We start from the raw sequence: 14,137 nt of genomic DNA on the forward strand, positions 1-14,137 counted from the left end.
GTAGTATATTTAGTATCAGTATTGCACCCGTGCGAAGCCGGGGTGGGTAGCTAGTTGATTATAATATTCGACTATGATAATTACATAAACATAACCACATTACGGAAGGTGACTCAAATATCCAAATAACCCATAAATAAAAGATTCGACCGAGTATCGCTAACGTGCTCCTCAGAATTGTTCCGTTCCCTTCCGTTCCGTTACTTTGTCATGGATCCTGTGCTCAGAACCTTACCAAACTTTCACCAAATTACCCTTGAAGTATATATTTTATAATAAAAAAAGAATTATCAAAATTGGTTAACGTGATTTTCAGTTATTCACCTATTTGTCGCGCATATACATAATGCAAATTTAAGACTTATGTCGTTTTCACATGGATACCATCATCGGAAAAAAAAATAAAAAAAATGGGACCCCACGGGAAGCACTACCTTTCAAACAAAAAAAAAATTATCAAAATCGGTCCACCCAGTGAAAAGTTATGAGGTAACAAACATAAAAAAAAAAAAAAAAAAAAAAAAAAAAAATACAGACGAATTGATAACCTCCTCCTTTTGGAAGTCGGTTGAAAATAGAATTATATATGTGTGCAATATAACATATGCCTGGAAGTAAGCGAGTATTATTAACTCCACACTTACCGTCTGTATAATTTTGTATTCAAATCAAATCTAATCAAAATAAACTTTATTCAAGTAGGCTTTTACAAGCACTTTTGAATTGTCATTTTACAATTAAGTGAAGCTAACACCAATTCGGAAAGTAAATTCTACCAAGAAGAACCGGCAAGAAACTCAGTAGTTACACTTCTCAACATTTAAAAAATACAATATACTACATATTCATTAAATACAATTATATATGTGTGTTATGTATCCCGCCTGGAAGTCAACAGGTATTAATTCCAAGCTTTTTTATCATCTACAAATTCTATATCTATAAGTCTATTAAATAATATGCCCACTCTACTAATGTATTTTTTACAATTGGTTCGAATTTATGAAAGGCAATGTTTAAAAATACCTTCTACAGACAAGCAACAATGTTTCGTATTGTTATATATATTAGTATATAATAGTATATATAATTGTATTCCGATTTGAAGGTGTTCAATATACTGGTCAGGACAGGCACAACTCACAAGGGACATAGCGTCTCAGCTCCCAGGAAGTACATTTCTGTTAAGAAAAGGTTCGTCACTTTAAGATTTATTTTCGTGTGCTTGGTATGATAATCTGCTTTACCGATTGAGAGTGATCGGGTAAGTGTACCATGTATGTAAGTTTAATTTAATATGCAGTTGTCTATTTAGTGTTTTAGTTTCAAAAGGTACTAATAGTGTAGTTTACGACCGGAATGAACGACGAAAGAATGAATTTGAAAACTGACGAAGGTTTTCTTAAAATTTCACAATTTTCACTGCTAACATCCATTGTCCATTTACATACATTTTTCATTTATAATAATTTAAATTTTATTTTATATTTCCTAGTCATACCCCTATCTATTACAAATCCAATCGGAACAAACAATGGACAAAAACTAAACGTAATCATATCCTAATGACCATATTTAGGAATTCATTTCCAAACCAACGCTTTTGATTTTCACAAGCGACACGTGGCATACACGCGTCTACCACAGAATACGCCATGTTGGACTAAAGAACCAACATTACTTGACCTCCTTCTACATTTCCAACAGCTGAACACATGAATCTACTTACATTGGACGTATTAACGGTCATTATTTCAAACGTTTGAATTTTGAATTCATTCGAATATGGAATACAAGTTTTTTATTACGATTAGTTTATTTAATAATGAATCTTATTTCTATGATGATAAGGTATTTTTGAAAGTAATAAGGAAATAGGGTAATTTCGTCCTTTGAATGAAACCAAGGATAGGTTTGTATTATATAGTATGATTACTTGTTGTTTTTAACATAGTAGGTGATTTCGAATCCTAATTTCTTGTATTGTAAATGTTTGAAGGCGTTGCTAGTTAAGTTGACATTATATAGGGTGTTGATGACAATGGATATTCGCTTGAGTAAACAGGGAATGATCACTGATGTCGTTAAATCTTTTATTATTCAAAATTGCGATGATATAGGGTTGAATTTATTTGTTGAAAGCTATGACGTGAGTGTGATTTTCAGATTATTTCATTAGATTAAGTTATTTATATTTTTAAAATAAATCAATTGTGAATCAGCTTGGAAATCAGCGTTAATGTAAACTAATATTGAAATAATAATATTGAATGAAAATAATTCATTCGTTTCGTTTCATATTTATTGGGTCGGTTTGAGGGTATCCATAAAAAAAGAAATTTGAGAGACATCGTGAAATAACAATCCCCTTATTAATTTTGTACCACAAAAATCATAATCAGTGTAACATCGACCAGACGTGTTAAGAACAAAAAAAAATGGTGACAAGATAGGGACAGGCGTGACCAAAATAAATCGACCCATCAAATAAAACCGATATCCTCCCCCCAACCTCGAACGTCTTGCAATCAGGGAGGGGCGAAGGTTCTTTTTATAATGGCGACTGATTAATGGTTCGGGTGCTCGCGAAATTTAATCTTCCCACAAAAAGTATTGAATGCTACGGGACAAAAAGAGCTGAGTGATAAATGAAAGGATTTGGTCATCTTGGATACCTAACTCCTTGATTCGTACCATACGTAGATGAAAAATAACCTCACGAAGACAATGAACGCTTAGTCGTATTGAATTTGAAAAAAGAATCATTTCCTTAATTTAAATCCTTAAATATTATGTGTCTAGGAAGAGATCGTTTTATTTTGGTGATTTTTTTTTATTGGTACTCAAATGGCAAAAGTCCAATGATATTCAGCCATAATAATTGACTTTAAAAATATCACAGTAAATGATATTTTTTAGATTGACTTAAAAAGGATAACAGATTATATTATAGACAATATTATGGAAAATTTATAGCAATATTTCAATGTACAGCAAACGCTTAATGTGATTAACGATAAAGTTGTCAATACCGTCTGGATTGAGTGTTCCGTGAAGTGGAATTAAGATAACGGGTGCCTATATTTTATTTAATTAATTGAAAAATATCATAGCTTATAATGTTTCATATAATACTAGTTTAAAGATTTGGGCAGCAACGGCCACTGCCTTGCACTTCCTATTTATTTTTTTTCAACCTAATTTCTTGAACTTCTGTCTCAGTGATGATTGATGTTCTTTTTTCAAAATTACCGTCTTCTGATTTCAAAGTCTTTATTAAATAAAACGACGTAATAAATTTTAAATTTCGAACACTTCATAGATATATTTTTACAATAAAATCAAATCAGCTTTAAAGAAGTTCCCAAAGGGTAAGTAACCCTAAACTGCGATTACCTCACAAAACGGATAGGCGTGCGGCCATCCATCATAAGTTGTGTATTATAGTGTAATTACAGCGACCAGAGGGTTATTCACCACGAATTTCCTTAGACACGTGTCTTTTGTTTGGTTTTCGGAGCAAATTATAGCTCGGAGCGCGGATGGTTTCGTACGAAATTGATGAGTGAATTTTAATTTGCGGATGTTTCGTAAAATAAAATAAAAAGCTTAAAAGATTAATATATCGTGAATATTTACAACGTTTTCGAACTATAATAGTTTGAATTCGATATCAATATTGCATTTTTACATTAACTAAGGCCTTTTTTCTCTTGGAGAGGAAGATTTGGAGCATATTCCACCAAGTTGCTCCAATTCGGGTTGGTAGATTGGCTATTTAACGTACGTGTTTAATCGAAACATTACACGAGCTAGAAGTCCATCGAATATTTGCTGATGTTAAGGAATAATTAGTCAGACAAATGATTATGAAAACTTATAGATCTGATTATAAAAAATATTGACCAACAACCAATTGAAAAACCAATTCAGGATTTGAGTTGATGTAACTGTTGATCAAACGGTGCAATTAAAGCAGTTGTGTACTTATGTGTAATCCTAAATATAGAACACCCACATAAGGAAAGACACAGATTAAATATAATAGTTGTTTGGAAAGGTCTTTATAGCTCTTGGAAAAAAACAATACAGATGGTTTATGATTCGGTTGCAACTAATATTTGCCATATCAATACATTACCTGCTATTAATAAGTTTGTGATCAACGCAGGATTCTAGAACACACCCTAACTTATTAGGCGCCCTGCTGAGTTTGAGATCAAAGCGACATTAGAACCAATAATCAGATCTTTACACGCAATAACGAACGCCTTTAAATCTATAAGCATAGAGTTGAAAATATGGCCAATTATATAGAGGTCTACGAATAATGCGTTGGTTATTATGTGTGGTATTAAATTAATATCTGTCGGATTTTCGCTACTTAAGAGCATTTGACGCTGAAAGTGTGGCTCAGACCTTTGTAGGATTAGTGTAATATTTCACTTAATTATAAACGCTGTGTAGCAAAGTGGTTGGAAAACACGAGACTTAAACATTGATTGTGGGTTCAAACCCCGATACCAACAAATTAATTGTCATGAGCTAAATCTATAATAATGTTATAAATGTGAAAGTAACTCTGTCTTTCTGTCGTTGTTACACTACCACCGTTGATTTGAATTTAATGAAATTTGGTATGAAGGAAATTTGAACTCAAAGGAAGGGTATAGGCTACTTTTTGCCTTACACATGACAACCATTCCTAGTTTGTATTTATAAATTACGAGTTTCCGTCCACGGAATAACCTATGGTTAGGTGTATTTTTACGGAATACACAACCTATGTGCTATTCCAGGCTATAATCTATCCCTGTGCCATTTCGAATAATATAAAACCCAGGTCGTAAGGATAAATGGCTGTTTATAATCGTGTAAGATTTTCCGTCCCATTAGAATATGAGAGTGCGAGACAAAGGGATTAACTTAAAAAAAAAACATTTAAAAAACTAGGTAATTTTTCCCTATGTATAACTGAGTAAAATATATAGACGGACGAACAAATGGGCCACCTCATTGATTGGCCCATTTTTATAGGCAACAGTGCTGTTAGAAATTTGAACCATTTTTTATATTACCAAGGACACATCCATTCTGGATTCGCACCTGAGCAGAATAGTGTAATGAGCCTCAAAACTCATCAAGAGAAGGCTGAAATCGTAAAACCTCCTCAAAAGAGGAGGCCAGTCAGAAATATCTCAGAAATTTATTGTACTTCACTAAAGTAGTGAAGTACAATAAATCAATGATGTTCTAGTAAACAGATATGTCACTAACGCGCAAAAAGTGAAGACTAGAAAACGTCCTTATTGGGACGATTGCCTTTAGCCGTTTTACGTAGTAATACGTTATAATACATCATAATTACGTAGTAATACGTTTTGCGTAATTAAAACATCTAGTTATCCCTTTTACTTATTGTTTTTATCAAGCTATCCTTTTTACTTGTAACGGAATGTAAAATAAACGGTCCCGGCGCGGTACACTTTTTTCTGTTGTTTAGGATGGGTATGACATATCTGTTTATTAGAATATCATTGAGTACTATACTCAAGAATACTATTTATAAAATGTTTTGAATGCGATGAAAGAAATTAATTAATTACTTATGTTACATAATGTTTCACAACATGTAGCATGTTTTATAATAAAAATCTCCTAAAGAAATCCTCAACATGATTTAATCGAACACCTTGTAATACAATTAATTTGAACATTTCACGGAAAAAACATAAGAAAACATCAAAATTCTTCCAAACTCGAATCTTCTTCCAGCACGTCCCACAAAAATCGATCACGGGATTCGATATCCTGCTGCATATCGATGTTTTCGTCGCTGAATGTATCGGGAATCGATTGGAAATCGTCATCGAGTAGATTTGTCATCGAAAGTAACATGGTGTCCATCGAACTGACCATGTCGCCAGCGTCTCCGCGTTCTGACCTCATCCTCGTAGACCCAAGTGTCTATAACAGTAATTTAACATTCAAGAACAAACAACAACAACAACAGTCTGTAAATTCCCCCTGCTGGGCTAAAGGCCTCCTGTCCCTTTGAGGAGAAGGTTTGGAACATATTCCACCACGCTGTTCCAATGCGGGTTGGTGGAATACACATGTGGCAGAATTTCATGCTACATTTGTGTTTTATAAATTCAGGGAAATTTACAGGCTAGTTTACTTTACTTATCTATTTTTACTTGACTTACGTCAACTATAGCCATATGCAAGATCGGCACCTCCAGCTTATAAGGCTTTATCTCTTGCGGCTCTTCGTCCAGGTACGAGTATTCGTTAGGTATCTGCCAATTTATATACAATTATATTATTTAATAATACTTAAATAATAATCATGAACATTTGTACAATGTCACAATCACACAATGTTTATATTTGTTGTCTTGGGATGTCTGCAAGAGATGGCTAATTAGCCATAAGTCAGTCCAATGTACAACACTCGAAACCAACATTTTTTGGTTTTGCATTTTACTAATTTTGTTTTAATTTTTGTTATTTTTTTTTTGTGTTTAATCCCAAGCCTTCTTTATTTTTGTTTGTGTTGTAATGTCAATAAATTATATTACATTTTATTCATTCATTCATTTTATTTTATAACACGAAAGTAACGACAGTACCACAAACACAAAGACCCAAGACAACATAGAAAATTAATGAACTATTTCAACATCGCTTCGACCGGGAATCCAACCCAGGACATCGGAGTGGCGTTCCCATGAAAACTTGTGTACAGACTACTCGGCTACGGAGGTCGATAGATGAAATTATTTAGGGCGTAATGTAAAATTTACTTGGTGGTAATGCTTTGTGCAAGCCCGTCGGGGTAGGTAGCACCCACTCATCAGTTATTATACCGCCAAATAACAGTACTCAGTATTGTTGTGTGCCAACCAATGTGCCACTAACCTTGGGAACTATGACAAAACATCATAGTTCCCAAGGTTGGTGGCACATAGTCGATGTAAGGAATAAGTAATATTTCTTACAGCGTCATTGTCTATGGGTGATGGTGACCACTAACCATCAGATGGCCCATATGCTCGTCCGCCAACTTATACCATAAAAAAGCAATAAAGTGATTACCCGTCTAAGACGCCATTTCTCAAGGAACTCGTTGGTCTGCCGCAACGCGTCTCTACTTTCTCGGAGGAGATCATCAATGTTATCCCTGCTTTGGTGTTTGTATTTATTCAAAAACTGAAAAAAGAATCGAGTAAGTTCAGTGGACAAGTAAGTGGATCTTAATGTGACGTCACAAGCCTTAGATTCGAACGTGCTGAAAATTGTTAAACATCACAAGAAAAAATCCTGAGGAAACCTATATGGGTAGAATTGAATAATTTTACTGACTTCTACTATCTGATTACCAAATGCATATCCATCAAGCGGCTAGAATGGCGTGATTGAATAAAACCCGTTTACATAGTTATCACTCAGTTTTTACTTATGCTGCCGCCAAATATTATTGTGTACTGGCCTAAGGTGGGTGACAGTGATACTACAGTCACAAGAGGTATGACATTGAAGTTCCAGGGCATTGAAGATGCCTTACAGCGCCCACAGTGCTAGTGACAACGTACTCTCGAGTAGTCTATATGCCCGTCAGTCTACGTGTATTAGAGTCGAGATGACTCAGTGGTTAGAACGCGTGCATCTTAACTGATGATTGTGGGTTCAAACTGAAGCAAGCATCGCTGATACATGTGCTTAATTTGTCTTTATAATTCATCTCGTGCTCAGCGGTGAAGGATAACATCGTGAGGAAACCTGCATGTGACAAATTTCATAGAAATTCTGCCACATGTGTATTCCACCAACCCGCATTGGAACAGCGAGGTGGAATATTTTCAAACCTTCTCCTCAAAGGGAGAGGAGGAATTTAGCCCAACAGTGGGAATTTACAGGCTGTTGTTGTTACCTGTATTAAAATTTGACTTTTGCGTTAGCGCCCTTCATAGGTATCGGGTATTCAGAATTTACAAACAGATTTCACAAAATTAAAATAACATATTTGGAAAAAAAATTAGAAATTGGGACACAGACGTAATACTAATTCGAAAAGGTAACACAACACAACACATCTAATTAGGTAACACAACAAACATATATTATTCCAGGATTGGGATAAATTAACGTAATTTCTTTTTAAAAACATTACCGCCAACGTCAGCGCGAGGAACACAATTTCGGATCCCAAAACTGGCAAGTTGACGAAGTACTCGCTCCCCGTTATCTGTAAATTTCTTTCTTCCCTAATATCTTTACGAATACCACAGACAACTTTACAAAAATATTTCTGGAACGCTACAACGAAACCATTCCCTAGGAGATAATCAATGACGAACAAACTCAGGATTACAGCTGAATATAGCAAGTAGCTACGAGCTTCTGTTAACATCTTGGAGTTTTAATTTGGAAGATAACGGGGATTTATTTAATTACTTTATATTTTGCATATTGCACTCATGATTTTCGTTTTACCCATCTGACAGACTTTATTGACACTAATTTGACTACTTCAAAGTATTGTCAATAAAATTCAGTTGTCGTTTTGGACTAAAACTATTTATGTGTTATTAATATCGTATCTATTTCAATAATTAAATGAATCGCAATTAAGATTAGATAAAATAATATTAAAACTTTATTTAAATTGATTTTATTGTTATCTATATTAAAAACATTTGGATAGTAACAGTTTCCATAGTTACTGAGTGTAGTTCTTGACAACGCTTTTATTTTTATAGATTCTGTTTGGCGCACCTTCATATTCATAATTAAATCATACAATAAATACGATACGACTTGTATAAAAAATGGTAAAATCCTTGTTAAATAATGTATAATAATACTCCATTTTCAATACGCAAAATTTGATAATTATTACTACAAGTGTTTAAAACAATGCCTTGTGTATTATCTACTATGTAATTGGTAAATAATCTCGGAGTATCCCGTTTTAAATACTTGCAGTAAAGAAAATGACCATGCTTATTAAAAATCTTGATCATTATTCATGTAATTTTCTCTTATTTCTGTACGAATTTTTCAACTTGCAGGCACCAAAAGGAGGGAAAGGCGGTGGCAAAAAAGCACCTGGTAAGTATAGGATATTTTTAAGACCTTTTAAGAGTATTAATTAAGTGATAATTAGTTTATTTTTTATTTTTCAGCAATCGTCATCGATGGAGTCGATACCTCCGAAATGACTCGAGAGAAACTTGAACAATTCACACTGAGAGTTAAGGAAGAGCTCGATAAAGAGAGAGAGGAAAGAAATTACTTCCAGTTGGAAAGAGATAAAATTAGAACATTTTGGGAAATAACACGACAACAGCTCGAAGAAGCTAAAGCTGAATTGAGGAATAGAGAACGAGCCACAGAAGAAGCGCAAGAAGAAAATGAAGCTCTACTAGAAACTGAAAAGCAAAAGATTAAACATCTAAAATATGAACAGCAAGCCGCCGCAGCAGCTCTAAGGGCTGAAAATTTAGTGGCACTGAAAGCAGCCAAAGAAGAACATACAGAACAAGAACTAGAACTTCTTAATGATAAAAGATCATTGCGACAAGAAATAAGAGAGAAAATGTTAGCAGCCCAAGATGAGTTAAGAAGAGCAAAATTGATTCACGCTGAAGAGTTATCAAATACAAGAGCGGAGTTTGAAGAGAGAGCTCGTCAGATAGAAGATAAAGCTGAAAAAAAGTTACATGAGACAAAGATTGAGCTCACAGTTAAGCATAGGACGGAAATATCTGAAGTGGAGGAGAGGAAAAATAAACAATTGTCAGAGCTAATAGCTCATCACGAGAGAGCCTTCTCTGATTTGAAAAATTATTACAATGACATCACTTTAAACAATTTAGGTAAACTACTGCTTATTGAATTTAATATAAAGTTGTGCTTAATGGTAAAACGGAGTGATAGTTGGGCAAAGGCATTCAGAAATATTTATATTGTTCACACATTCACTTAGTAAATTTAGTGGATTTCGCTACCAAGTGCCAGAAAATATTTTTTTTCATTTCAATTATTTTTCAGGTCTTATCAGTAGCTTAAAGCAACAAATGGAGGCGATGCAAAAAGTAAAAGAGCGAGCTGAGAAGATAGCCAGGGATGCTGTAGCCGAGGCCAAGGGTCTTCGAGAACCACTTGAAGCGGCGATTATTGACAATAAAGAATTGAAACGGCAGATGTCGAACTACGACCGTGATAAGGCCGCATTAGCTGTAAGTAACATTGATATCATCTTCAGAGATATATTATGGAACTAGCTGTGCCCACGACCTTGAACGCGTTTAAATTTAACAAAAAAAATATTATTGTAGCCTAAGTTACTCCTTATTATATCAGTTATCTACCAGTGAAAGTCCCGTCAAAATCGGGCAGACAGACCAAAATTGTAAAAAATATTATTTTGGTATATGTACCGTGTACGCAATATGCATTGAGTAAGAAAGGTCTATTTTAATATTACAAACAGACACTCCAATTTTATTATATGAATAGATTAAATCGAATTATTTAATTGCTACAATGTTTTAACAAGTATCGTTTTACTAACAGGCAAAAACGAAACAATTGGCATCTTTGGAAGAACAATTCGAAGTTCTCAAATGGGAGTACGAAGTTCTGCAAGTGAGGTTCGACCGAGTTTTAACTGAAAGAGACGAATTAAAAGCAAGGTAACTATTAGAATCATTGAAATAAAACTAGCTATAACGGATTTGAATCGCGTATATTAATATATTTTTTTTTAGACTTTAGACTGTCAGTCTACCCGTGACCACGAACGCTGTAAAGTGCTCGAACCGTCGGGATGTTAAAAATAATTTAAAAAAAAAAAAAAATTATATACGCGATTCAAATCCGTTATAGCTAGTTTTTTTTCAATGTGTAATCGGGAAAATTTAAGACAACATTATTAGAATCATTCATCTGCATAACTATAACGATGAAGTAAAACCAAATGACTATAGAAACCTACTTCATGAAATAATATGTATTTTAAGAGCTAATTTTTATTAATAATGTTTAAATGTTTTATTGTATACCGCATACATAAAATACAGAAATCTTATAAATAAACACAAAAAAAAAAATTGGGTAAATATATATTTAGAAATAATACTCAAAACCAAAAAATTCTCCTCACAACCTGGTCAATTTGAGAGATTTTTTTAAAAAACATTCGGGTAGGTAGGCTGTGCAGACATAAACGGACATACTAATATTAACACACTTATACTAAAAACATACATAAAAATGCATGGCATACATATCTATTATACACTAAAAACATTTTAAGATAAATGTTATACATATATTAAGGAAATTAATTGACGTCGTCTTAACTAAAAGGTCGAAAGTAATAATTTAATTTACAAGGCTTTCGGTCAAAGTGATGTCATATTCTCAACCTTATTTTTGACTTCTACAGATTTTCGAAAGCAGTACTCGAAGTTCAGCAAAGGGCTTCTTTAAAAACGGCGCTTCTGGAGGCTAAGCTGAAGAATTTCGAAGGTCGTGACTTGGGCCCGAGAGAGATTCACGTATGTACAGCATTATTTAAAACTATTAGTGCTTTAACATTGCTATAATTTCAAGTAAGTACTGCGAAATAAAGTGGTCACCAGTGTAAGCGCACTTTAACCTATACTTCTATTCTGATATTATAAATGTGAAAATAACTGTCTGTCTGTCGCTCTTTTACTACTAAACCAATGACTCGAATTTGATGAAATTTAATATAAAGAAAATTTGAATTCCAAGGAATAATAGGCTACTTTTTTGCCTAACACATGACAACCAACCTCTAAAACGCGAGCGAAATCACGGGCGAGAACCAGTCTCATCTCTTATACAGTTCACCAAGTCTTCATTTTGACTACTTATTATTATAACTTCAGCGAAATCACGGGCAAGAACTAGTCTCACATACATCTCTTATACAGTTCACCAAGTTTTCAAGTTTTTTCTATTTATTATTATAACTTCTCATTTGCATACAGAATAATGTTAGTCTAAATCTACTTCTTAAAAGGAGAATGTCTTTATTTTTTTACTTATTTGGAATAGGTTACAGGAATAGGAACCCTGGTAATCTACCTTACGGTCACCACAGCCCACTGACATTGACACGATCAGAAATACATATTAATCATCTCTTACATTGCCAATGCGCCCCCAATCATAGGAACGTAGGTATCATGTTTTTGTTGCTTATCGATCTACTCACCGTATAATCCGTAACAATAACCATTATTAGTTTTACAGTTTTACGATAGAATATTCGATGATGTTACATCAATACAACCTTGCACAAAGACATACAAACCATTTTGAAAACACTAGCCAGATGTGGAAAAAATCCTGTGTTTTTTTTTTTCCTTTTTGGAATAAAATATTTATGTTAAAACCTTACGTTACAGGATCTTATCAAATTAAAAGACACTCAAGTTGAAGATTTGAGGTATGAAACCGCAAGACTGCGCAAGGCTCATGATGATTTACTGGCGACTTACGAGGCCAAATTGGCCAAATTGGGTGTACCTCTTGAAGAGTTGGGATTCAAGTATGTGTATTTAAAATTATATAACAGCGCCATCTAGTAATCAATGTAGTAACAACCTGGTATTCATTACTTTATAGCGCCATCTGTTATACTGTAGTCAAAGCTTTCATAAGTACGTAATATTTAATCTGAGATGGTTCTTAATATAATAATCTGAGAGCTACCAATGGACGGTGTAAGTCATGAGCTTGCTCGCTAGATGGCGCTTACAAAATAGTTTGGACGATATGAGTCTTTTTTTTAATAGATTTGTTTCAGTAATAGGCGGTCCGATATTACTTTCTTACTCTGTGTTGTTTAAATATAATTAATAAAAATACAAAAGCCTCGAATCTGTTTAACTGCCATTAGATTTCGATTCTATTTACTTTATGAGTCGTATACTTTACGATTTTCATAATTATTTTTGAAACTTACTAGTTATGGATACTAAACTTGCTTTCAATCTATAATCAATATATCAGTAATAGTATACTGAATGCCATTTACAAATACAGCTCATATATTATGCATAGCAAAGTATTAACTTCTTTTTGGTCTTCACTGATTTGTTATTAATTTCAGGCCGCTAAGAGCTGTCGCTGTCGCTGGTCTCTCCCCAGTCATCGGTCAAGGACCAGCGGGCTTAGTGACGAAAGATCAAATATAATATATTGAAATTGTATGCATAGGAAAGTAACTAAATAAAAATCATGTACCAATATTTTTAATAACAATTATTACAAGACTAAAATATTTTTTTCTTTCACGCGGTTTGCTGTAGTGTACTGACAGAAGTCATCGCGTAAGAAAAAAAATGTTTATCTTTCTCGTTCTTTGTATTTTTTTCTGTCTCTTTCTATTGTATACGGATTACTATAAATTTACCTAAATTTATTTTTTGCTAGCCGTACCTGCAACTTTGTGAGCGTTTAAATTTAAAAAAAGTAATTTTAATTTTACTGTAATTTATTCTGCATGAGACAATTTTAGACAGCTTTTGTTATTTGAGTCGTTGGTAATTACGGTGGAGTGGAGGCTTGCACGAGAGCTGCGCGTTACTGGACAGTACTTAAACATTTCAGTGTGACTTTATTTTTATTTTATGAATAATTCTAAATTAAAATTAGGCATAGTTACTCCTTATCACAATAGCTTGCCAGTTAACTAAGAAAATATACGGTAATACTACTGTATGAAATATAGTATATTGCAAACAAACAATGCTACGTCAACAAATATTTTATGTTTCTTGTGCCCGTAAGTATACACTCTAATAAATATACAATTTCAAATTATTTATTTTTGCATTGGTATTGATTTTATGCATTTTTAATTTTAAATTTAGATTGATAAGGCGCCTGGCGAATTGTGCATCCGATGGTAAGTGGTCACCACTGCCCAGACATTGGCACGGTTATACATATTAACCAAATAATTTCAGAACAACAACTTTCAGAACTAAGATGTTCTGTCCCTTGCCCTAGTTCCCCTGGCTCACTCATCCTTTAAACCAGAACAAAACAATACTAATGCTTTATATACATGCTTTCACAATACGGCTTA

The 14,137-nt window shown here is 33.6% G+C and overlaps 2 protein-coding genes across 2 annotated transcripts; one reads left to right on the top strand and one right to left on the bottom strand.

Annotated features, from left to right (window-relative positions):
- Nucleotides 1–5,742: 5,742 nt before the first annotated feature.
- Nucleotides 5,743–8,494, bottom strand: LOC124539109. Its single transcript, XM_047116433.1, has 4 exons — nt 8,177–8,494; nt 7,102–7,215; nt 6,210–6,302; nt 5,743–5,967 (listed from the first exon to the last, which is right to left on the bottom strand). The coding sequence occupies exons 1-4, from the start codon at nt 8,414–8,416 to the stop codon at nt 5,743–5,745; spliced, it is 672 nt and encodes a 223-aa protein (XP_046972389.1). The 5' UTR covers nt 8,417–8,494.
- Nucleotides 8,495–9,199: 705 nt separating this feature from the next.
- LOC124539110 (dynein regulatory complex subunit 4) lies at nt 9,200–13,241 on the top strand. Its single transcript, XM_047116434.1, has 6 exons — nt 9,200–9,884; nt 10,060–10,247; nt 10,585–10,703; nt 11,459–11,570; nt 12,450–12,592; nt 13,157–13,241. Exons 1-6 carry the CDS (start codon nt 9,224–9,226, stop codon nt 13,239–13,241), a joined length of 1,308 nt encoding a protein of 435 aa, XP_046972390.1. The 5' UTR covers nt 9,200–9,223.
- Nucleotides 13,242–14,137: the final 896 nt, after the last annotated feature.

The sequence above is a fragment of the Vanessa cardui genome, chromosome 21, assembly GCF_905220365.1.
Source record: "Vanessa cardui chromosome 21, ilVanCard2.1, whole genome shotgun sequence".
NCBI lineage: Eukaryota > Metazoa > Arthropoda > Insecta > Lepidoptera > Nymphalidae > Vanessa > Vanessa cardui.

Coding starts and splice junctions, on each gene's coding strand:
- LOC124539109 (XM_047116433.1), bottom strand. CDS start 8,416: ATGTTAACAGAAGCTCGTAGCTACTTGCTATATTCAGCTGTAATCCTG. Junction 7,216..8,176: donor TCCTCGCGCTGACGTTGGCG/GTAATGTTTTTA, acceptor TTCTTTTTTCAG/TTTTTGAATAAATACAAACA. Junction 5,968..6,209: donor TGCATATGGCTATAGTTGAC/GTAAGTCAAGTA, acceptor TTACTGTTATAG/ACACTTGGGTCTACGAGGAT.
- LOC124539110 (XM_047116434.1), top strand. CDS start 9,224: ATGACTCGAGAGAAACTTGAACAATTCACACTGAGAGTTAAGGAAGAG. Junction 10,248..10,584: donor GTGATAAGGCCGCATTAGCT/GTAAGTAACATT, acceptor TTTTACTAACAG/GCAAAAACGAAACAATTGGC. Junction 11,571..12,449: donor TGGGCCCGAGAGAGATTCAC/GTATGTACAGCA, acceptor CTTACGTTACAG/GATCTTATCAAATTAAAAGA.